The sequence below is a fragment of the Octodon degus genome, unplaced genomic scaffold (assembly GCF_000260255.1).
Source record: "Octodon degus isolate 3935 unplaced genomic scaffold, OctDeg1.0 scaffold00101, whole genome shotgun sequence".
Lineage (NCBI taxonomy): Eukaryota > Metazoa > Chordata > Mammalia > Rodentia > Octodontidae > Octodon > Octodon degus.
The window spans coordinates 7,344,013-7,369,895 of record NW_004524677.1 but is presented as its reverse complement, the minus strand read 5'-3'; the positions used below and the strand labels follow the sequence as shown (position 1 = coordinate 7,369,895).

Genomic DNA, 25,883 nt, shown 5'->3' with positions numbered 1-25,883 from the left:
TATCTATCTATCTATCTATCTATCTATCTATCTATCTATCTATCTACCTATCTATCTATCTATCTATCTACCTATCTATCTATCTATATACATACATATATATATTTGGAATATATACATAGTCCAAAGACTTCTGAACCAGGTATAGTCAGCAGTGACACCCAGGTCCAGTATCAGTTTTAGGTATTAGTCACTTTCTCATTACTCGCATAAAATATCTGGTACCCATAACTTAAAAAAGGAGAGGTTTGTTTTGGTGAATTGTTCCAGAGGATTCCGTTCACAGTCACCTAATTGCACAGCAGAAATAGCATGCCAGAAGGGCCTCGCTGAGGGAAAGTGTCCACCTCGTGACAGCTGGAAGCAGAGAAAAAGGAGGCATGAGCCACGAACAAGGGCGCACCTTCCTAGTCTGCAGTCACTGACCCACTCCTCTCTACTAACTTGCAGCTCCTAACAGCACATTGAACTATAAACTCAGTAGATTTTGTTTTGGTTTTTTTTGTGGTAGTATGGATTGAACTCAGGACCCTGCGCTTGCCAGGCAAGTGCTTATTCTACTGAGCTATCTCCCTGGCCGCAAAATCAGTAGATTAATCCCCTGCTGAATATCATGCCCCCATCATTTAATTACCTCTCAAAATCCCACTCTGAACACACAAAGCTTTTGGAGGACATTTTAGACATAACATGAGCAAACTACAGGGACATGACTGCATTCATGGCAAGTTGTACAGTGTTGTTCTTAACACAAAACTAATATTTTTACTAAATTCCACAAAAAATTTAAATATTTCTATCTGTCACATTAATATAGTGAATTATCATAAGCTTAATAATTCAACTATACTGATAAGTGAGTTTTACCACCAGGTTAGAAAAACTTCAGAACTATAATATAAACAGGCTAGCTGTAGCGGTAGCATGCCTGTAAACCCAGCACCCTGGAAGTTTGGGCAAGAGGATGATTACCAAATTCACATTCAACCTGGACAAGTGAGTGATTTCACAAAACCCTGTCTCAAAATAAAAAAAGTCTGGAGACCTATCTCAGTGTGAAAGCTCTGAATTCAATCCCCGACACTGCAAAATAATAAGGTAAAGTAAAATAAAATGAAAATGTTAAAACCATGCATGTTATTTTGGTTAGTAAGGACTTTTTTATTCTGAAGGGTAGAGTCTAGCACTATGCTACCATTCTGGGAAATGTAGGGTAATGTCTGCAGGAAGTAAAAGAATGTACTGGGCTTTCCTCCCCTGGTTCCCTGGAGGTGGCCAGCACAGGAGGTGTAGGTGACAGTGCTGGAAGGACTGCGCAAGGCCAGCTGCCCACTTTGGACACATCAGGACACTGGCTGCCTTCACTCCCAGTCACCCACATCCTGAACTTTCTTCTCACGTCCCACACATTTCCAGGACCTTCCAGTAGCCTCCACGACAGGGAAAGACTTGAGATCTCAGCTTTACTCCCACGTGCCCCTCTCGTGCTGCAGAGGACAGCAACCGCGCTGCCTCAGCGGGAATGCGACCTCGACTTGCACCTGAGACGGAGCCAGGGAGGCCACATCTGCTACTGCATCCCCGTGAGTGAGGCCCGTCAGGCTCGCACTCGCTCATCTGATCATCCTTTGGAACAAAATGCCAGCCTGTGGGGGGCAAAATCCTCATTTGCAGAAAGAGATACATTTAGATACGCTAATTATCAGTCCAAAATGTAATTGCGGCAAGAGAAAGTCTGACCTGCCATCTCCGGAACAAAGAGGATGTGTTTTTCTCCTGAAAGGAGAAGTGTGAGGAGCCTGATGACCTCAGGCCGCCGTCCTGGAATTCGATCGGTCTTGCCGTCATGCTACCTCACGGCAGCGCAAGAGCAGCGCGACAGCTGCCTGCAGCCCAACACCTTCCAGGCAAGCAGCGGGAAGCTCTGGGCAGAGCGCCGTTCGTTTCTTGTTTCGGGAAAGCTCAGCTCTAGAACGCAGCCGTTCCCGCTGGCCAGAAGTGCGTGGCAGCCACACAGAAGCCGGAGAGCTCGCAAAGACGGCGTTCTGCTTCCTAAGGTCTACAAGGGAGGGCCAACAAGAGAGAAGGGCTTGGAGAACTGCCCTTTATTCGAACAGCGAATGAAGCATGGCCTTCATCTTTGGTCTTACCGTTAATCTGAGTTTATTGTAGTAACAAATTCAAAAGCAAAGCTTCCCTCAAGCCTTTAACTGCAGTTTACAGATTTCATGATCCTACTTACAAGTCTTGTAAATTAGAGCAGACACCTTAATTTTTTTTTATTTTAAAGAAAATTAAAACAAGAATAAAAACCATACAGAATTTCAATTTAACAATGATGGACTGGTCAAATAGCTCAGCCCCCAGTCCTGCAGTGCTGGCCCCAACCCCAGGGCGGCTGAGACAGAGATTGAGACAGGGCGTGGTGGTGCAAACCTGTAATCCCAGCTCTTGGGAGGCTGTAAACAGGAGGATCACTACGGAAAAAAAAAAGGTTGTTATAGTGTATATTGTTATCTTCAAAATAGTTGTTCAGATTACCAGATATAGGCTGAAAAATTGACCAAATAATTAAGCATCAGCTGTTCCTTTCAATAAACCAATAGAAATTAATAATACAATTACCTTAGCTATGTTATGTGTATATATATTTCTATATAGATCTAAATTCCCTTTCTTCTTCTTTTCTCTTTTCTACCATTCCAGCTCTTTCCTTTTGAGCAGTTTCTTTCCCTTTTGCAATATCTTGTGCACCTTTGGATATTATTTACTCTTTTAGTTTCTGACACTAGGGAGACACTAAGGTCAAATATCTGAGCTACAGTTTTGTGGGTTATTTTATTTTATTTTATTTTATTTTATTTTATTTTTGAGGAACTGGGGATTGAACTCAGGCTCTGCTTGCCAGGGAAGCACTTATTCTACTGTACCACCTCACCAGCCCCTCTGAGCTAGTTTTAAAAACATTTATAATTAATTTTGTTTTAGACATTTCAAACGCTTATTTAGAAGCTCTAGGAAACCTGGACTGGGGAGATAGCTCAACAGTGTAAGAACCTTCCTGGCAAGCACAAGGACCTGGACTTGATCCCCAGTTCCACATACCACGCTGGCCCCCTGCTGAACTGGCCCCAGAAACTGGGTGCGGTGGTGCACACCTGTATCCCAGCCCTAGGGAGGCTGAGACAGGAGGATCACTATGAGTCTGAGCTGCATAGGAGACTCTGTACCAAATAAATACATAAAAGATTTTTAAAAATTAAATAAATCTCTTATAAACCTAACAAAATATATCCTCTCAAATATTTGAGTGTTGCTTATAAACTTAATCAAATTGCTTATAACAAATTACAAATTAAAAATGAATTGCTCATTGTAAGTTGAAATTAGTAGGCTGACTTGTCATTTTTAATTACACAATTCTATTAAGCATGAAAAGTACTCTAAACTGCCAATAAGCTCAAATTACTCCTACATTGAAGTTCAGCATTGATACTATGTATTTTATTAGTTATAACATCTCTATATTTAATTCTACATTTTGTCATGGTTGAAAATACCCAGGATCATTACAGGGAGAATTTTACCATACCAGATCGATGAGGGTTAAATATGCTGAGGTCATTTTTCAGTCAACGAACTTCTTACCAGGACATAGTGCTATACCAGCTACAACAATTCTACTGGTGCCTTAACATGAAGGAACTCCATGTGCACACACCTTAATGGTGGTCTTGACGAAGCCCACATCCCCACATTCAAGTTAAACATGTGTCTGGGAGCTCCTAGCTCTCAACTTCTGCACACAGGTCTACAAATTAAAATGCTAACTGACAGGACAAACACCATATGCAGGAGCTAGCAAAAGAAACAGCTCATTGCTAATTAAAGCTACTCCACTAAGGAAGGAAGGGACTTCTATGGGAAGAATAAGTAGATTTCCTTGGGAAAAACAAAGGGGCATTTTTGAGAATAAATAAGACAAAAAGGTCTGTGATGTTTACTCATTCAGATGTGAGTGCTCTATCCATCTTTTGGAGACATGAATCTCCCCCAGGGAGAAGAGAGGTTGACAGTAGGCACATTCATTTTCTCCTTTTTGGGCACAGACGCCCCCAAAGAAGAGAGTTTATGCCAACTTCATTTCCCAGAAATCGCTGCTGTTAGTCAGATAAAGAAAGGACTGAGGAGGTTTATTTCTGTATCTGTTGATTCTCAAATGTCTTTAGCTTAAAATATCAACTCTGGAATTCCAAGTGAGTCCCCACATCTGTGAAAGAATAATTTCAAAAGAATTAGAAGAAGGGAGAACAGGAGATAAAATCATGACTCATATGAATATATAATCAAAATGTCCCAAAGAGTTGATTTAACTCAGTAGGGAGGGAACCAGGAAAGGGGTACAACTCATTCGAAGGAGAATTCAGAACATAAATGCATATATAGTTCAACCGGAATGCTGAAATAAGATGTTAATATATGCAAACGTGATTCATATCTACGGGGAAATGATCAATGCATCTATCTTCATTTTTGTCACAGAAAATCTGCATGTCTCTGAACAGTGATCACTTGTATAACTGTAAGTTTGCTATAACTTAGTTACAAAAATAGCTCAAAGATGTGAGGTACGAAGGACATGGCACAGTACCATCTTCGCTGCCCTCTTCAAAGTCTCGCATTTTCCCGGTCAGATATCACTGGCCGGACAGAAAGCCGGACAGCACTCAGGGGCAGGTGCACGGCCAGGTTGCTTGCCTTTCTGTGCACCATTGCTTCTGTAACTCTTTGGGCAACTTTTGCAGAGGGCTTCAGCGTCACTTGTACTTATTAGCGCCATCGTAACATGGTTTGTTGATCATTTAAGTGGAGCTTTTCTACGTATCTGCATCTAGAGTATGCAATACTGGAATTTAGGCCGCGTGATACTAAATCAGTCCACCGACTGATGTTAGCACACTTCTGGGGGTGTCACCCGAAGGGCAGGCAGCCCCGATGGAGCAAAAGGAACGGACAGGCTGCGGTGGCGGCGGCTGCTTGTCATGCCGCAGGCTGTTCCCCTCGGTGAGCTCTGCCCTGCTTTGGATCCAGCCGATTGTGCACTGAAGCCTGTACAGACTGTGAGCTGTCATTGACCTTTCTTCCTTGAACTTGGGGGTGTTGGGCATTTTGTCCCAGCAACAAGAAAAAGAACAAAGTGACCTCTACAAAATGTTGACTGTTTACCCACATGTATAAAAGGTGATTTTATAACTGAGAAGTTTGAGGAGTACTCTAATTAAGTTACTAAACTGGTGAACAACAACGGAGCCAATCAAAATCTTTCCCAATGTGATAGATTGAAACTGGCATCACCTCAGTGGTTTTCTTGTCAAAGATATCTAATGTGATGCTGTCATGATGTGGTAAGTGGAATAAACCAGAAATCAAGGATTACATATCACAGTGTCTGTCTCTGTGAAAAGCCCCAAGCAAAAATAATTTAAGAAACAAGTAAAATAAACAATAGATGACAATAAATAGGGAGGTAGGCTTTGTGGCCATGGCAAGGCTATCTTAGGAGTAGGGGTCAGGGAGGTGGGGGAGGGAAGAGAAGGAGAGAGGATCAAGACCCAAAGCGAGTGGGTACCAACTGCCCCAGTGAGTGTTTCTAGGATGAATCACTAATGTATGCTCATAAAGGCGCTTTTTTAATTTAAAAAATGAGACATCAGCCAAACATGGTGGCAGATACCTGCAATCCCAGCTCTCAGAAGGCCAAGACAGGTCTGCTGGGAGTTCCAGGCCAGCCTTTGCACATGAGTTCAAGAGAAGCATTATACAGTAAGACCTTGTTTCAGAAACAAACAAAATTTAAAACAAAACATCAATCCAAAGTCCGAACATTCTGCTAAATAATTTACCCACAGTCTTCAAAAGTGTCAAGGTTATGAGAGAGAAGGAAATCCTGAGAAAGGGTCCCAGGTAAAATTAGAGACTGGTGACAATTAATCAAAAGGAGTGATAACAAACTAGATCCTCTTAGTACGCAGATGATTTTGGGGCCAGCATGTCAACTGAAGCCTGTACAGTTGAGGATTAAAGCATCATCAGGCATCAATGCCAATTTCCTGATTTTAGTGGTTATGGGAGTACGTTGGTCTCTGCTTGCAGGATACCCATCCTGCGGCCTTCAGAGGCCGGCAGAGCGTCAGGTCGACAACTTAATTTCCAATAGGCCAAAGAGATGCACAATGTTTTATATTATACTTGCAGAATCTATCAGCCAGAAATCATATCAAAGTTTAAAAGTTATTTTAAAAAACATTGGACCTATATCTACTGAATCATAATGTCATGGAAGCAAATTTCACCATACAATTGCTGAAAAGCTACATCTGCTGCGCTGCTAGATGAAAATTTAAAAGAAGCTAAGACCAGGGAGATAGCTCAGTGGCATAAGTGCCTGCCTGGCAAGCACAAGGTCCTGAGTTCAATCCCTGGTACAATAAACAAACAAACAAACAAACAAACAAATAAAGACAGGACATAAGCCAAGGAAGTAACTCAGAGACAAAGCAACCCTAAATTCAATCCCAGCTCCACCACCAACAATCACTAAAGCATACAATTGATAAAACTAAGTTACTTGAAGAACTTTCTAACTAGCAGCATGAAAACAGGCATAGTATATAGCCAAGACCTCTTTGCACAGTGTCTGAGGCTGGAGGCTGACTACATACCAAATAATTTTTTAATGCTGTTTAATAACATTTGTTCTTAAAAAATTGGTAGAGACCTGAAAAGTCATTTTCAGCAAGAATCAATTTTGTGTGGTCATTTGATATTTCTAAATTGTATGGTGCTCTGTGGTATGCGAATCCCTGGATTTTGCTTTGTTTTAATCAAATGGCTAGAAAGATTATGAATTTTTTTAAAATTTCACAAGTGAGAAAACATTTACAGAACAGCTCAATGCATAGATGGGACTATTCTCTTCATCAAATTCTGCGCTCTCAAATAGCCACGAAGAGGCAAAGCTGAGCATGAACGGATCAGTTCTGCATCAGACGCAAATTGTATTGCTATTAAAATGTCCTTTTCTAGCTTGCCAAGGAAATAGTCACTCTTTATTCTTTTCATGCTTTGATTATAGATCATGTATGTGGTCTATACAGAATAAGCCTTAGTGGCTATTCAGACTGGTCTTTTTTAAATTTTTTCCTGAGTATGAATATTGTAGAAATTTTCAAAGATTTACAAACTTGGTAAAGACAATAAGCAACATAGTTTAAATTGCAATCTATAATAATCTTTGATATTATATAAATCTGATATTTAAAAATGGTAAATCTGACATGTGAATGTATACTATTTAAAAATGATTGACTTCTGTCCACACAAAACCTATACAAGGCTGCTCTCGTAATAGCCAAAGCTTGGAAGCAACCAAAGTGTCTTGCAGCACACAAATGGATATATATCACCAAATGAGAGAAGCCTATCTAACAAATCCTACAGGCTGTGCAATTCCAATTACATAGCATTTGGGCAAAAGCAAAATTGTGGAAGTGGTAAAAGTTCGCTGGTATTGAGGGATGGGGCGAGGAGGGATGAACAGACAAAGCACAGGACTTGGAGGGCGGTGGGACTATGCTGCGCGATACTGTAGAAGGAGATCAAAGGGTGTTTCCTTCATGGCCGTAATGAAGGATCTTGGCCAACACCTCTATAACAACAGACAGGTTAACAAGAGAAAACTATGATAGATTTACTTGATCCTAATTGTACACAATGTGAGAATCTTCAGATTGAAGACACAGCACACAGGAAACTTCCATTTTTAGGCTTAAACCTGATGAAGTGTGGGTAGTAGTATGCATCGTGACCAGGCAACAAGTATAACCAAGTGGAAAAGTATGGCCTGGAGCCCCAAGGCCTGCCTGTCCAAAACTTCCCTACCCTCTCAATGAAGCTTTTTTTCTCTCTTGAGTAAGGGATAAGACAACCCTGGAACCAGGATCTTCATTTCTTTATGGCCAATTTTTCCACAGAAAGGTCGGGGAAAAGTAAAGTAGTAATTTGAGGATTTGAGGCTAGTTTGGGGGAAAATGGGTTCTGCTCTGCATGACCTGCCTTGCAGAGCAGGAATTCCAATTTTTATGAAGCACTTGGGGAGGATGAGGGCAGAGGCAGGAGAGAATCCAGGCAGCAACTTGACTCTGGAGGCCTTCACTTTACCGTATCATTTTCAGAGCTTCAACAAGACAGTGCTGGTGGATAAATGTTATTAGACATTCAACAAAACCTCCAAAGATATATGAGCCCTCAGGTCAACTTCAGAGGACTCTCCCATGTTCTTCTGTATCCATGAATAAACAACCCCTGGGCAGCTCTGGAAGGAGCACGGGTGGGGAACCTGTGCAAGTGGGTGGGAGAGAGGACGTGCAAGTGTCTACTCTCTCTGTTTATTGTGTTGTGCCCTAAAAGAGCTCTCAATGCAAAGTCTACTTTTAAAAATGGCATTGTTGGGGGCCAGCGAGATAGGTCAGCAGACTAACGCACCTGCTTAGGCAAGCTTAGGCAAGTTGAGGGACCACAGTTCCATCCCTGGCACCACATGCCTCACCAGCCCTGCCACAGCGTGGGCTGAGCCAGCCACAGTGTCCGAGCATGGTGGCACTTGTCTGTAATCCCAGCTCTGGGGAGACTGAAAGCAGGAGAATCCCTATGAGTCCAAACTGCATAGCGAGACCCTGAAACAACAAAATACATTTTTTTTTGAAAAGGCATTGTTATCCTTCAAAGTCAGAATAAGATGGTTGTGTCACATGTAATCAGATATTTTTATTCTTACTTCAGTAGCTTAAAAAGTAATTTTCTTAAGATTTTTTTCTATGTGTTTAGGGATCAATTTTTGCTCCTTCTGTTCCTGTCTTTGAATTTTATGCTTCACAAGTGCTTTTCAGCACCATAACTAAATATGCAGACATATTATGGCATGTTTTTTGTTTACCATAAATCTCTGTTTTTGTGGAGGAGATAAGAGTAGAGAACACCGGGGAAGCCAGAGAAAGGGGCACGTGTCTGTAACACTCCCTTCCTTTCAGGAAGGCTAAAGGCACGTTCAGGCCCAGCCTGGGTGATTTAGCAATTCAGAAAGGCGCTGCTGAAAATTGAATAAAAAGAGCTGGGGATGTCGCTCATTGCAGAGATGATAGGTTCAATCCTCAGTAATATAAGTAACAAAAAGAGAGCTAGGAATTAACACAGGATGAAATTCCATTAATTGCCTTTTGGCATAGATTAGGGGTTTGATGTGGAGAGGTTAAGTTGTGCCACTTGTAGACGTTCAGAGTTCTCAGAGTCCTGTTTCTTCTATTACATCCTTAGTACAGGTGTAGACGCACCAAGTCACAGGATGTTCCCATTCTTTAATCTTAAAGTGGCTTTGAACACCCAGAACTTGTTCTTCCCTAGAAATACAGCCTCACACAGTGACAAATGTCTTTTAACAAAATAAGTAGAATCAGACCCACATGTGCGAACATCGTGTTGTCTCTCTAGGGTGAGAACCTGAAAGAGTAATAAAAATCTAAAAGGTAAAATAGATACTGTCAAAGGGAAAGAATTTGTTCAATGAAAAGTAAAAACTGGGATGAGGAAAAGGACAAATGAAAAGAGGGAAAAATATATATTTAGTGTATGTGCAGAATGGTTTGAATAATTGTACTGTGGATTTCTCCTGGTCTTTTTAAAGGAGCAGGTAATACTTAAAATTTTTTCTTTTTATTCTTGTTTTTTCTTTTTCTTCTGAATTTCTTACAACTTTTTTGTTATTGCTTTGTTTTGTTTTTCTCTTTAAGCAAATCTTGCGTGCTTATGTCTGGTAGCCTGAGCAACTAATTTGAAGATAGCATCACGTAAAACAGCAATGACTGTTGAATTCCTGTTACTTTGTTTAGTGAAATTTTGTATCATTTCTGATGCTGTTTTTTCCCATCACTATTTTGTACTCTTTAAAAATAAAAAAATAACAAATAAGTAAAGTAAAAATATCTGTCTACTAGGAGCAATGTCAGCTGGTAGTAAACCAGTACCCTAGGAAGTAGGAATGCCAACATGGCTGGAGCACAGATTTCTGGAAACTGGTGGTGGTGAGCAGGGGCTGTGGTGACCATGGAGGAGCCTGGGGCTTGGGAGGAGGGAGCAGGCAGTCCAGGGCCAGCAGGAGGGCCGGGGGTCTGGGATCTGGTGAGCCTTGCCTGGTGGCCAGTAGACCCAGCGCCGTGCTGAGTCACAGGACCTAATGAGGAAGCTTCTAGGTAAGGGTTGGAAATGAAGGCAAATGACCGTGTTCCTCCTGCACTTTTCCATTCCCCCAGAGTGTCTGCTATCGCCCTGCCAAGTTCCCCGCTGCGCAAGCCAGTTCTCCAAATTCTGTGTGGCCTTTCTCTGAATTGCAAATCACACATGACCCCTTCTTGCATCCACAGCCCTAAGACTTAGCTCCTTCATCCTTCCCAGATTCTGGCAGCTCCCCTTCAGCCCCCGTCCTCCCCTTATCCTTAGCCCCTCTAGGAGCCTGAGCACTGCCCACAGCACACAGGATCCCAAGGGGTCCCTCAGCTGAAATCCTCCCGCAGTTTTATTTTTCCATCACTACAAACACAGTGTTAAGCAGAAACAGAAAATGTCACACAGGATTTCATGGTAGATTTATGCTACATCCATCAGCACTGATGGGGTTCATTCCACAAATACCAGCCCCTGCCCTCTGGGGTTTGGGGCTTATTAGGGACAAGCAAGCAGGAAGCACAGAAGCAGAGTGCTTGGTTGTCATTGATTGGCTCATACAGTATGCATCCCGGTGATCAGCCGTGCAACACAGGGACCAGCTATTTCTAGGAGACAGAAGTAACAGGAACTTGGAATAGAAACTGTTGTTTGAGCAACTCCCAGACTGGCTGGAGGGCGTTTTCTGCTATGTTTTATCCTTCTTTTAATTTTCTGGAAAATCTTTGCTGGGCATGTTACATGTGATCTTCTGAGACGAGGCCTGACTAGAGGCAATCCTAGGATGAGCCCAGCCAAGGTCCGCAAGACTGAAAGTTTTCTCACCAGGGATTTGCGGTTTGTTTCTCTCATTTCAGGCTTTCTCCCTAAGTAGACTTGGGCGAGGGATAGAAGGAGCTAATCCATCTAGGAGAGTGTCCAATGTGCCTTGAATGTTCCTCAGATCTTTGTCATTTGCAAAGGTCTTATTGGTTATTTTCTACTCTCTCAGGGCAATCATCCATAGAGCTAAGGCAAAACAAAACTATAGCTAGGAGGGAGCAAAACCCAAGCTGGAAAATACAACATATGCAAACCGAATTGTAAGCAAGGACTGGAACAAGCAGTGTGAAGGGGCACAAAACTCAAGCAGAGTAATGCATCAAGGTCTGGAGCAGTCCTGTAAATGGCATCCTCAGGCTCCACCCGGGTGTGGCCTGCACAGTGTCCAGAGTGATCAGGGCAGGGCTCTGCATGCATTGTGTCTTTGGCGTGAGCCCTGACGTTGTTGCACAACTGAACTTTCCAGCAGTCCCCTAGATGGGCTCTTTTAACTCTGGAATGGTGGATTTAAGGCTGGATTTCTAAAACTAAGAGTTGTCGAGGTAGTCAGTATTCACCTGAGTTATGTGTGGGTGCAGGGATGTCTACATATATAGGTGGTCTTTTAGCTCAACTCCTATGAAGATAGTTACAAGATGTTTCTGTAACGTTATATGTTGTTTGTTGATTTTTTAAAGCTTTTTTTTTTAGAGCTTCTAGCCTGTATAACATGTAGTTCTGCCAGTTTTCAGTTATCTCTGCTACAAATTCAGGCCCATTATAGGTACCACTGGTCAAGGGAAGGCCATATCTAAGGATGATTTCTCACAGCAGGACCCCACAAACTTTTGTCACCCTCTCAGCTAGGATAACAAATGCCTTGGGCCAGCCTGCGTAAGAGCACATAAACACCTACAGATACATCTATTAGTCTTAATAAGGCCTTACTTTAGTGAAATTATCTGTATGTCTGGTGGTAGTAGGGGCTGGTGACGCAGACACCGAAGCCTGAGTGGGCTGAGGGTGTACACGTGCCAGTGCTTGATCCTGCAGAACTTACGGCAGGACTAGTCTAGCTCTGATTAATATACATCTTCTTAGAGTACCAAGTAAAGTCTGTGAATGGCGGAAGACTGAGGCGATGTGCACAGAGGGCAATCACGGCGGTGCTGGCGGTTCAGAAGCATTGAGTTGGCTTTCCAGGCAGGAGAGGCGTGTGTCTGCAGTTTGGCAGTCTATGAACACTTTGCCGTAATAGTCTGCCAGGATTTCAAGCTGCTTTGGGTGGCTGAGGTGCGGCTCAGTATTTGTGCGCTTTCCAGGAATTCTGTTTTGTTGTCTACCAGGAAATTCACATGTTTGACTTTTGACTTTTGCAATGGTTGTGGGCTCTTGAGGACCAAATTTGATAGAGCTTGGTCTGCTTTATCCATCCAGGTGAAACAGGGTGAGAGGTTCAGGTTGAGGTGGTCCTGGATAGCCAGGCTGCTCTGTGTATCCCAGACAGAGAGGGCACTTATGTTTTGTATCCGTAGCCCTTCTAACTTGTAGCCAGAGGGTATGGTCACCGATCAGATTGGATTTTCTTATGTTCTTATTTATCAAATGTCTGGGTAACAGTGGTTGATGGCATTTTTGTACCCCCTCTTTGATTTATTTGAGAAACACTTCACTGATTTTGTTTCTAGGCAGGGTGACATTTGTCAGGGGTGACAGCACAATTTCTCCTCAATCAAAATATGGAACTAGGAAAGAATTGTTGGCAGTCATCTTGTGTGTGTTAAATGATGCCACCTGACCAGGATAGGTGTGTCTAGGGGGAAGGCCTCTGTGGCCAAATGGCTAGCAGGGTATGGCTAGCTGGAGCCAGCTCAACTGGTTGGAAGTAAGCAGGTATTGGCAACAACTGTGGTGGCCAATGAGAGTGTCAAGGCAGAATTCTCAAGAACAGATCCCTTTTTCTTCAGATGCAGGGAACAGCAGTTTGATTTCATTTTAATTTCATCAAGGACTGTGGGCTTGAACTAATTAGTTTCCATTTTGGGCTCTCTACCTGTGTGCAATGTACCCTTGAATGATGGCTCAACAAACAAAGGGTGGCTCCCCTCAGAGAAAGAGACCAAGCAGATGCCTGGCTGGCCACACTGCCCTTGGGGCCTCAGGCAGGACTTAGGAGGATGCATGGCCTCTGTTATACCATACGTTGATTGCCACAGACCCACAGGCGAGGGCCCAATCGGCCACCGACAGTGCTTAGCAGTCTTGGCGCACTGACAGGGCAGCTTACACTGTCCATTCCACTCACTCCCACATTGGTTCAGCAGACACTCTGAGGTTAAATATTCCACTCCCCTTCCCTTGAGGAAGGGTCCTGACTAATGAGAGTTGTTCAGATGCTCCTCAAGCTCAGCAAGAATGACAGACTAGCTAACTTTGGTGGCCCCAGAATCACGCAGACAGGTAGGCAGACAGACAGATTTTGCCTTTCTCCCTTTGGGGTTTTGTGTGAGCCCTCAGACAGGAATCCTCCTGTAGACCTCAGAGGGGACTTGAGAAATCTCATGAGTGTGCCTTCCCCTCAGGACCTGGAGAGGTTCTTGTTCAGTCTGCTAGGCCATGACTAAACGGGTGGTGACTAAACGGGTCCACATGGTCACTCTTCCTGGCCAGTGCCCCAGACGCCACAACAAGGAGGAACACGGAAATGTCATCCAACCCGGGATTTAGAGGTAGACTTATTTTATATGCATTGATTGGGTTCATTCCCAAAATATCAAGCCCTGATCTCTGGTGGTTTGCAGCTTATGTGGGATAATCAAGCAGGAAGTACAGACGCAGAGTACTTGGTTGTCTTTGATTGGTTCTTACAACATGCCTCATAGTGACTAGCCATTACTAGGAGACATAAGTATCAAGATCTTGTAACCAGGAACTATTACCTGGGCAACTAACAGACTGACAGTGGGACGTTTTCTGTTACATAAGTACTACATTTTCTTTATCAATTCACCTATTGATGGTGATGTAAGCCACTTCCAGGATTTAGCTATAATGAATTATACTGCTAAAAATATGAATAGGCGTATTTCACTGTAACATGATTAATCTACCTGTTTATGGAAGATTCTTAGAGGGGAAAGAGCTAGGTCAAATAGGATTTCTACTTTGAATTTTACTGAGGAATCTCCATATTGATTGACATAGTGGCTGTACTAGTTTACTTTCCCACCAACAACGTGGAAGCGTTCATTTTTTTCCAATAGGCTCACAAGCATTTGTTAGTTCTTTATTTCTTATTCATCTTATTATTATTAGTTTTATTTTTTATTCACTTTAATGAGAAAAAAGATAAAATATCAATGAAACAGTTTCAAAGCAGGTTAGTAGGACAGTTACAATAATAAATACATTGCATATTGTTGTCTTTATAGTAGTTATTCAGAGGACAAGATGCAGACATGATATCTAAACAATATTAGTGCAAACCTTTCTTCTCAATGAACTAAGAGAAAATAGCTCTATATCTATCCTAGCTATCTTGTATATACATACTTTTTTTTTTAACTACAAAACAGTCCTTTATTTATATCCCCTTTTTTGTCTCGTATTGTCAGAGATGGCTGTTCCGCTGCTGTCAGAGATGCTGATTTCTTGATGATAGCCATTTTCTGGGGGTAAAAGCACTATTTCTCAATAGTGCTTTAATTTACATTTCTCTGATGGCCAGTGATTTTGAGAATTCTTTTATGTATTTGTTGTATATTTGTACTTCTGAAAAGTATCTATTTATTTTGGTTTCTCATTTTTTGATTGGGTCTTTTATTTTAAGGGTTTAATTTTTTATTTTCTTAATATATTCTAGATGTTATTGCTCTAAGGAATAGCCAGAATTTTTTTTTCCTGTCTTATAGGTTGTCTCTTCAGTCTGTCAGTTGTTTCATTTTTGGTTTGGTTTGGTTTGGTTTGGTTTGGTTTGGTTTGGTTTGGTTTGGCTCGGTTCAGTTTGGTTTTGCTATGCAGAATCTGTTTATTTGATGTGATCCCATATGTTAATTCTTGGCATTATTTCTGTTTCTCTGGGGCTCTGCCCAGAAATTCTTGCCTGTGTCCCCTTCTTCAAGAACTTGACCCATTGTATCTTCCAGTATTTTTTTCATCTTCACATTTAGAGCTTTAACCCATTTTGGTTCTAGTTTAGATCACGGTGAAATCTGTGTCTGACTCCGTCTCCTGTATACGCGAATCTCATTTTCCCAGCGCCGTTCGTGGAGAGGCTGCCTCTGCCGTGTGTGTCCCTCCATATGTTAAGTGAAATCCTCACTCTGCTTGGCCCTCGGTCCTCCTCCACACTTCAGGCCCAAGTGACGCCGCCCCTCCCTCTCTCTGAGCTCCGCCTCTGCCGCCTTGCGCAGTTGGCTTCTCCCCCTGGACCCTCACCTCCCTTCAGCCTCCCCCGCACCCACCACAGCTGCCTTCCGTTCCTTCCCTCAAGTCTCGGCTTACATGGCACCATATTGCAGCCCCCACCCCCCACCACTTCATTTTATAAAGTCCGAGCACACAGTTTCCATTACGGCTCTGTCCTCCCATGCACATCTCTCATAGTTCGCTGAACTTGTGTAAGGCTTGTCCACATGGTCTCCTTTCTGACGTACAGCAGAGCAGGGCTGCAGTTCCCAAAGCTCCAACCTTCCCAACCCTCAACCCCACAAGCACTTCCTGCGTGCTTCCTGCTCTCCGAATCCTCTTCTAATATCAGATTAGGACAGATTTTTGGCCCATGGTGAGAATGCAATAAATCTCTGATTTTTAAAATTATTAGCCGAAAGCTTTTTGTTGAAGAGAAAAACTGTGCTGACAGCATTTCATTTTTTTAGGAAATAAGAGGATGAGCCAGGGATAGTGTCCCCACTTATAATCACAACATTCTGGGAGGCGGAGGCAGGAGAATAAAAAGTTCTTAGCCTGGGCAATTCAGGAACGAAGCAAGACTTTGTCTCAAAATAAAAAATACATGAAAAGGATTAGGATGTAGCTCAATGTCAAGGCCCCAGGTTCAGTCCCTGGTAAAGTGCAAAGGAGAGATGAAGAGGACTTTCCAAACAAAATGGATAAAAGCAAAGAGTTGGAGGCTGGCCTTGCCATCCCAGAGGAGAGGGTTTGAGGAAAGTCTTGTCAGGAGAGCGGGAAGACGAGGGCTGTACCACTTGCGGGGGGGGGTCGTGATGTTCAGGACTAGTGAAAGCCTTCTGCCAAGGGCTTCCTCACCCACCTCTGCCTCCCCTTCTCTCCACAGTCTCCCGCGGGCACACACAGGAGGCCAAGTGTCCCCTGGGCTTCTTCCCCTGCGGCAATGTCACCAAGTGTCTGCCTCAGCAGCTGCACTGCAATGGGGCGGATGACTGCGGGAACCAGGCCGATGAGGAGAACTGCGGTGAGTGCTGGGCAGACGCGGTGCCCGCAGAGCCAGGTCAGCAAGACAGGACCTGGCTTACCCTTCCCTGTCTGGAGACGGAAGTGCTCAAAGAGTAAAGGAAACCCAAGGGCAAAGAGCAGGTTGCTGGAGGGAAACTTCCACTTAGTTCATTTGCTTATAACAGCCATTTCCCAGGAGAATGCATCCTCCTCTCATGACCAGGTCCATACCAGACTTCAGAAAGGCAGTGACGCTGCCTACTGCCTGTGCTTCAGCCAGACCAGGCAGTCTGGTGTCTGTGTTAGAAGCGGAAAGGCATAAACGTTCTAAATAGAGCTCTAGAGCTGGATTTCCGAGGTTGGAACCTGGATACCATGATTATCAGGTATGTAAAGGTGAAAACGTTTCCTAACAGCTCTGCACCTCAGTTTCCTCCTTTTACAAGAGTTTGATAACTGTACTATGCTCTAGTGATTTGGGACAATTAAGTGTAAAAAGTAAGAAATCTGCAGGCATAGGGCAGATGGGAATTACTACATGTGGTTCCTCTTTTGTGATAACTAACACTGGGGAAGAAAGTTGAGGCCATGGGGCCGGGGAGATAGCTCAGTGGAATAAGCGCTTCCCTGGCAAGCGCAAGGGCCTGAGTTCAATCCCCGATTCCGGAAAAAAAAAAAAAGTTGAGGCCTCCTAAAAGAAAACACAACTTACCTACTGTTCAAGCAACAACCTTATAAGGCTTGACCTTATAAAGCCAGCAATTAAGACTGCTAGCCAACAAGAATGTCTGGGGACATAGCATGCAGTTGGGATTTTGTTCAAATTTATGAACCTTCAAAAACACGAATTTATAAAGGAACTTGCATTTCTCAGAGCTAGCTTGCTAGAAATATCAGCTTTTGTTCGATAATGTAAAATAACAAGGTTAATCACTCATGGGGAAATACACTAGCATGTGTGAAGAAAGAAACATGTGGACAAATGTTGGTATTCAAAATACTGCCCAGACTTACCCCACAGAGGCCAGAGGCACTGTTGCGTGGTCTTCGATTGCAGGCTTCCTAGGTCTTACAGTGAAGGAGTTAAGCTTCTGTTGGGACAAAATAGGATCAAGACCATCCTTGACAATTCTCTGATCACTGGCCTCCTGTGCAAAACTTGAGCCAAAAGGAATCTAAACTGGCTGCTCTCTTGTAAATGCCTCTAGTAATGAAAAATGAAATAAGAATCCTCCTAAAATGCCACACAGTAATCACCTTTAACTAATGCACTACCATGTGGGACCTGCATTGTAATAATCATGTAAAGACTCAACAATTTTGTCATTTTTGTTTTATAAGCCATCCCATAATACACACTCTGGAGCCCCTGGACCACCTGGACAGGGTTTCCGGACAGCTGTCCGTGCCATGCCTTCTCCTATCACATGCAAATAACCTCTCTTCTTGTGTTGATGATTGGGCCCCAGGTCTCACACATGCTACACAAATGCTCTACCACTGAGCCACAATTCAACCCCAATTTTTTTTTATTTTTCTAATTCAATCTGATTCTATTTTGAGCACTTCTCTGTTTGGATCATGGTCTCCAGCTAGTGGCAACAATTCAAGAGTGATTATGCTGTCTGAACTGATGAGCTAAAGCTACAATTATTTTTGACTTAAAAGGACTACAAATATTTATTTATTTATTTATTTATTTATTTATTTTGCGGTTCTGGGATCAAACTCAGAACCTTGTGCTGGGCAGAGAGGCGTTTAAGCCACTGAGCTGTCTCCTCAGCCCCATAAATATTTCTTTAAAAAAATAACTTCTTGCTGAAATAACTGACTACTGTACAAGCTTTAAAAAACAAAAGCACTATGGTAGAAAGGTTTTCCACATCCTGCTATCCATTTCTCTGTTGATGAACTGGCTATTCAGAGTCCAGGAGGGACGGGTCCCATCAGTTGAAATGGTCTCAGGAAGCAGAAAAAGGAGCTGGTATTCCCAATTCACCACTAAAAGTAGGGTTTTGTTGGAGAACTTTTAGGAACGTTAGCTTTAGTGCCAAGTCTGAAGAGACCAAGTAACAAGTCAGCAATCCCACAGTTATGGTCCTTATAGGGTCAGTGTCCCATGGCCAACAATTCAGAAGGAAGAAGTAACACGCTGGGAATGAGAACACAAACTTGGGGATTGGGCTTAAATTCTGGAAATGAAAGAACATAAAATGGAGTCTTTTTTTCTGTAAGAGAGACATAATAAGGGTCCCTGTGTCCATAAGCCATAAAGAAGACTCAAAGGTAACGTATCTAGGATGTCCAGCAGAAGACAGGTGAACACGCTACATGGCAGATGCCTCCAAATGCATCTGTAGAAATCCTCCCCTCGTGCACGCTGCCAGTCACCTGGAAATAGAAACACAACTTCTGTTCAAAACCTCAAAACAGCCAGTTGGCATGCTGTGTCCATGCCTGGGTAGGCAGGAACTTTCCAGGAGCGATGGAAAAAAATTTCACCATAGTTAGAATCCAGGTGGTGAAATCTATAACGCTGAGTTATTTCTGCACACCTCTCATCGCCTTAATCTCCTTGTCTGCCCTGGTTTCCATATCTGTGTTTAATAGTGTCTGGACAATTTGTATTATCAAAGCTATGTATTGGTAAGACATCTATGTCAAAATCATGCTTAATGATCCTTGAATTAAAGCAAAAGTTCTTCCAGAATATATAGACTTCATGCATACTTGGGCAAGTAGTGTTACATGTGTTTGCAATTAGTCATCTTAATCTATACAGACAAGAAAAGCCAAGTTAAAAAAATGACTTTTATCTTCATCATTCACAATTGAATAGTAGATTGTCAAATAAAATATCTTCTTAAATGGAAAGAGGGGGACCAGGGAGATGTCTCAGTGGAATAAGCGCTTCCCTGGCAAGCATAAGGGCCTGAGTTCAATCCCAGGTTCTGCCAAAAATAATAAAATAAAAATAAATGGAAAGAGGGGGCTGGGGAGGTGGCTCAGTAGAAAAAGTGCTTGCCTAGCAAGCACAAGGGCCTGAGTTCAATCCCCAGTTATACACACACACACACACACACACACACACACACACACACAAAAGCAAGTAGAAACTGTTTCCTTAGTCAAATGTTTTAAGGTAAAAAAAAAAAAATAATAATCATTCAAAGACCTCCTCTGTATCCTCTTAAGCTATTCAAACATTGTCACCAATAATGATTATTTAAACCATGTTCATCCTTGCAAGGCACTTGCCAAAATAACTTTGATAAGCCCTGTCCCCACGCTGGGGTTTCCTGGCTACCATAGCCTACCTGTGTTCTCGCAAGCCTTTGTGCCATGGTATTCCTGCCTTGGACTGAACTTCCCCAAACTATCAGCTAAATTAAATCCAGCTAAATTAAACCTTTCATCCCATAAGTCATGGCTGTACGGTGTTGTGTCCCAGCCACTGGGAAGCTCATAGAACCTCCCAACAGGGCCACGGGCTGGGGACCAAGCTTTGAACCCTAGATTTGGGGAGACACATCCAAACTACAGATGTGACTGCAATTGCCAGCTTGTTTATTGCTTGCTGAGGAGGGAAACTGATGCCTATTGAAGCTATTATGTGATTAATGACTGTCTCAGACAACTCTCTTTCCTATAAAACTCATATCTTACAGGTCTACCCCTTGAATCATTTGTAAGCACTTCAGTAGAAAAATTAAATAAGGCATTTTTAATTTTTTTTTGGGGGGGGGAAAAGTACATGAGAAATTAGGTGAATTAACAAATTTAAAATGATATAGTTATTAATGTATTTATCGTTCTCCCAATGTATGAAACTCCTGTATAGTGTGTAAACAATTGAGAAAATAAAATAATTGAAAATTTTCTCCATTTCATATCTGCAAAGAACATTTTAATAAAGATAATTTCAAAATAGGCAAACTGACTTGGAGAGCTTTACTTTTAACTCTCCAGTTTGTGTTCCAGTAGTGTTTCACACAGACTCTATCAGTGCCCATGTTCATACAGACCTGTAATATTTAATTTGCTCTGAATGACAAAAAAGGCAATAGAATTTGTGTTAATCAATTATAATAAGTTATATTTTAGTTTTACTGACCTGACACACTTAAAAATACTTGCATGCAGATTTTAAAACTATGCTTTGTTTAGTCTAAAGAAATAATTACACCGTGAAGCTCTACGCGTAACTGACCTCTACATCGGAAGATATACACATATCTTGAATGGTAGTAATGACTAGACATGAATTCTGAGAACTTGGATGCTGGTATTTAAAGGCAATATGTTTTAGATATATCACAGGAAGGATTTGTAGGTTTTCATCTTTAGATGCTAGAAGATAAGATGTACTATGTATGCTTGTGGAGGTATTTTGTACACTTAAAATATTTTTAAATGAACATGGACTGAGAATAATATTGATGGATTCAATCATCTTGTTGAAAATACAAACTAAACAAAAAAAAAAGAAAATATAAGCAGAGTAATAAATATGAATGATGAAGTTAAAAATAAAAATACAAGTTTAAAATTATAGGTAAAATGACAAGAATAATCACTGTTATGTTACAGCACCTGATAAGTCTAAGGAACTATTCCCAGGAATGTGCATAATTTTCCTCTCGTCCTCGTGACAGCCCCTGAGAAACTTGTTCCTCCTTTTCCTCTAATGATAGGCTATGTGAAGGCCTCAGCTATGGGGCATTCAGTTCATACTTTCAAAGGAATATAAAATTTTTTTCTTGTAAATCATAATTTTTCTATGGTCAGAGTTTTCTTCTGTTGCAAGCTTCTGCACTTCCAAGCACTAGCAACTAAAACCCAGTCAGTCGCAGCCTCTTTCATTTCTGTTCTGCTGAAATTACAGCCGACCCAGAGGTCTCTGTGGTGCCAGCACGTGTGTGTAGGTCTCGGGGCAAAGAGGTGTGGCTGGCTGTCACCATAGGATGCTCACAGAATCCCCGAGATGGACAGAGATGATCTTGTCCCCTGCCACCTCTTGTCACCATACCATCACCTACCTGCCATAAGCACTATCGCATGTGGTGGCCTCCTGTCTGCAGCTGTGGCAGCCCAGGGCTCAAGGAAAACATTCTGCCATGCCTGGGCCAGGCTGAGCCCTGGCCAACTGTCATGGCCATGTCTAGTCCATCTGTCTCAGGCCTAATGGCTATTCTTCTGAGTCAAGTCCAGCTGTACAGCAATTCCGGTGTCCTGCTCCATGGCTGAGTGTAATTAGCCAAGTGCCCCTGCCCCCAGCAAAGAAATCAGTGCTGCAAAGGTATGATTTCCCCAAGTTCAACTCATGGGATAGTAAAACCCAGCTCTTATTTCCCCTGGTTTTATAAATTTAGTATCAAAGAGCAAGTACCAAGAATTTGACCTTTGTTATCTGCAAGCTTCTGTGTCATTCCTTCCAGGAAATGAAAATAGGAAATTCTAGCTGCTCAAGATAGGAAAAAGGCAAAATGCACAAAGAATTCAAGAGAAGAAAACCTCCATGATGCCTGAGTCTATCCCTACCACTGGCTTGGCATTTACTTATCTGTGAGAGTTTGATAAGCAATACTTATTTATGGGTGTGATGGCGATGATGTGTGTATTTTAAAATAAGATTAGAACACTATTTGAACTATATTCAAGGACTCTTTAATTTTTAATTCATCCTGCATTTAAAATTCTGGAACATAAATATGCTATCATTTCCTAAGTAAGCTTCTTATACAGCTATCGGAATGACAGCAGAGCTGTGTAGTTCAATATAGAATCCAGGAGTTCTCACTTTAGAATATACCATTAAAGGTGACAGTTTGTCCTTCTTAGGGTTACAAGCACAGGGGTAAGAAATCTATGTATGAATAGCTTACATGATTTTGCGAGTACGAAATAGAGCTCTAATTTTTAGACATACATCAGATGATATATGTTGTATGTCTAAAAATTATAGCTCTATTTCGTATTCTCAGAATCATGTAATCTTCAGAAATATGAGCATCTCTTAAAATACAGAGTGGTCTTACCTTCTGGTAGACTTAGCCACGCTTAGCCTGCAGCACACGAGCCAGGGTGGTCGCTCTGTGTTCTCAGCAGCTCAGGCAGCTGGTGCAGGAGGATTGAGCCCTGGAGTTCAGAGGCAGCCCGGGCAGCCCAGCAGGCCCCAGGCCTGAAGAACAGAAGCAGAGGGCAGCAGTGCTTAGTCAGTACTTAGGTTACCACTGTGCACTTCTTCCTTTCAGAACACTTTCTGCTAGATTGGAAGACAGCTCCTAGTAACCTCGTTTTCTACTAAATGATGCCCAGGATAGTGTCACACCCATTGATGTCTTCAAAAAGTTGCCTCCACAGCCACTAAGGCCAAACAAAAAGGCACATGACTTTTGCCTTTTGCTAACAAACTGCTGCAGCCTTTGAATTTCTGGAAACCACAAAAAGTGGTTTGATGCGCTCCTCTGCCTTCTTACCCCTGTGCTTGTAACCCTAAGAAGGACAAACCATCACCTTTAATGGTATAAAGTGAGAACTCCTGGATTCTATATTGAACTACACAGCTCTGCTGTCATTCCGATAGCTGTATAAGAAGCTTACTTAGGAAATGATAGCATATTTATGTTCCAGGCTGTGCATCCCCAGGCTCGCCATCATGGGCCAGGAGACGTGTCCCCTGGGAAGTCATCTGCCTGTGACCAATGCTCCACTGTCTCTCAGGAAATCTGAGTGATGTATGAGAGTCGGGAACACACCGCTGTGCCTAAATCCACCCTTAAAGGTTGATCCGCTGCTCATTTATGAGCCAATAGCGTGTGCTTTCTAAGCTCTCAGATGTTTCTCTCCATTTCAATAAAAGAACATGTCTTTCAACAAATGACATCAGCAATCCTGCCTGGCTCTAGCCTCCTCTCTGATAGCTGCATAAGACTCAACGTTTTTATTATTTTATTTATTTATTTAATTTTGAGGAAAGGGTAAGGGCTCACTATGCAGCTCAAGCTGTCTTTGCGCTCACTTTGTAGCCCAGGCTGCTGTTGAACTCACAACGATCCTTCTGCCTCAGCCTCCCAAGTGCTGGAATTACAGGCAGGCTCCACCTTCCCAGCTTCTCAATTTAAAAAAAAAATTGACTAAATCTATTGGTACAATTTAGGTATATACCAGGATCACGTTCACCATAGGGAGTTTGCACCGGTACATGATATACCTTGATCGTCTATCCCCAGGCCATCTCAAAGCAAACCCAAACATCTAGGCATCTAAGAATGGCCCCTGAAAGTCCTCGAGAAGATGCTGAGCCACGGGCATCTGCTGGCCCTGGACCCACACATTAAAAGCCAGTCACCTAGACGGATACACTTCGTATGCAAACATGCAGGCACTTTCCAAAATGTAGTCAAAGATGTCAGATGAGAAGGTTAAACTGATAAAAGTCTTTTTTGTTGTCCAAATTCTAAAATTCCAAGTGGGGATGTTCATGGGCATTTCTTAAACACATTTCAGCTTAGAAGTCTCCTGCCGAGGAGGCGGCTAGAAGGCTAAGAGGAGCATGCGCAGCACACCGTAAGTTACCGCAGGAACTCGGCTGCCCCTCCCTAGCCAAGCCACATGCCTGTCTCTCTGTACACCTGCAAGGGGATCTGACAACGGAAACAGGGAGAGGCATCCTCCAGAATGAAAGTGGCCTGGCTAACCCTCTCTCCCATAGGCTTAATTTTAATTAATATCTGGTACAAATGAAACACAGGTCCTCCCCACCTTCCAATGGCTGCGCTTAAATTTTGACCTTCACAGTGATGTGAAAGAAACATGCATGCAGTGAAAAGCTGTGCTTCAAGTTTTGACGGTTTGGGGTTTTCATTTCTTGTGATCCTGGGTATCAAACTCAGGGCCTCAATAATGCTAAGTGCATGCTCCAGAGCGGAGTGCTGCCAACAGCAGCAGCCGAAAGGGCATGTTCTGAATTCAGGTCTTTTCCAGGGCTGACCATATGCAGGGTGTCCTCTCTTACGACTCTGGGCAGCAGCAGCAGGCTGAAGCTCCAGTCGGGAGCACCCCTGAGGAAAAAGAAGCATCTACCTGTGGAGCCGGGTCTCCGCTGTCCTCACCGCGTCATGGAAAGCCCCACGGACAGCACAGACCTCTTGATGAGCACCCCAAAGCCTGCTCTCGGCTCACCCAGAACACGTAGAAACGCAGATGTCCATGCCCTACACGTGCAGACTTAGTCTGAGTCTGCACTGGAAGAGCATGGAATTCTGTGGTTTTAGTGCGTGACCTGGATCCCAAATTTGAATTTAACACAGAGACCAAATGTGCACTGTGGGGTGTTTAGAGAAACGGCTCTTCACTAGTGTGGCTATGACACAGACCAGGGCTTCCAGGACTCAGGGAGGCTGAGCCCAAAGGATCACAAATTTGAGCCCCATCTGAGCAATTTAACGGTTTAGTGAGTCTCAAAATAAAAGGAGCCAAGGAAATAGCTCATACCACACGCCGTGACAGCCCGGAACCCCAGGTGCGCAGTGCTGGCTCCAAAACTGGCTGTGGTGACACAGGCCTGAAATCCCAGTGCAGGAGGCTGAGATGAGCGGATCACTACGACTCCGAGCTGTGTCCGAGGCTCTGTACCAAAATACATGAATAAATAAAGGATTAAAAAATTGTGAAAACATTAAAAAAAAAAAAGACAAAATGGTTTGCTCACATAGCTCAGTGAGGAGGGCCTGGCTCCTTCCCCAGTACTGCAAAAGCAAGAGATATCAAATTATCCATTTAATCAATCAGCAAATATTTATTAAATTTACATAGCATATGAGAGCACAGTTTTCTTGGACCAAATTTTTAATTCTTATTTAGGGAAGCACTGTATCTTTTTAGCTAAACATTCTTTATTAATGTCATTTGTTCTTTGTACTACCCCAGGTTACCTCAAGGAAAATCAGAATCTAATTTCAGCAAGACAAACACAAGTATGAAAATCCATTCTGCTCAATGCCACATACATTTTAAAATCTGAAGGATATAGGACTTAAAATAGAGAAACAGATACCAAAAGCTATTTCCTGACAAATTCTACGTTTCCAACTGTGCAATTTTTGGCAGCATTGTTCATGTTCTATATCCCTGCCTCCTGGTAGGAGGAAGTGAGGGCTACAAAGAAGAAAGTGCCTTAGGAAGGCACAAGAAAAGTAAAAATTAATTACTAAAGAGATTATTCACTGGAAGATATTGTTAATAATTTTTAGAATGTGCACAAAATATAAACTCTGGCTTGGGGGAGCAAGAGCAGGTTGGTGCTGGTCCTTTCTATGATGGCTAAAATTTTACACTTCCGTCCTCAAATCATCCTTCTTTGTTCTCTCTGTTTGTCTTGTGTGGATTGG

At 42.6% G+C, this 25,883-nt stretch overlaps 1 protein-coding gene across 1 annotated transcript in view; it reads left to right on the top strand.

Moving 5' to 3' along the window:
- The window catches only part of Rxfp1 (relaxin/insulin like family peptide receptor 1), a 119,549-nt gene that overhangs the window by 37,620 nt on the left and 56,046 nt on the right, over window positions 1–25,883 (top strand). Inside the window, 1 exon segment of the mRNA XM_023723671.1 lies at window positions 16,373–16,510. Coding sequence (XP_023579439.1) covers window positions 16,373–16,510 — 138 coding nt within the window.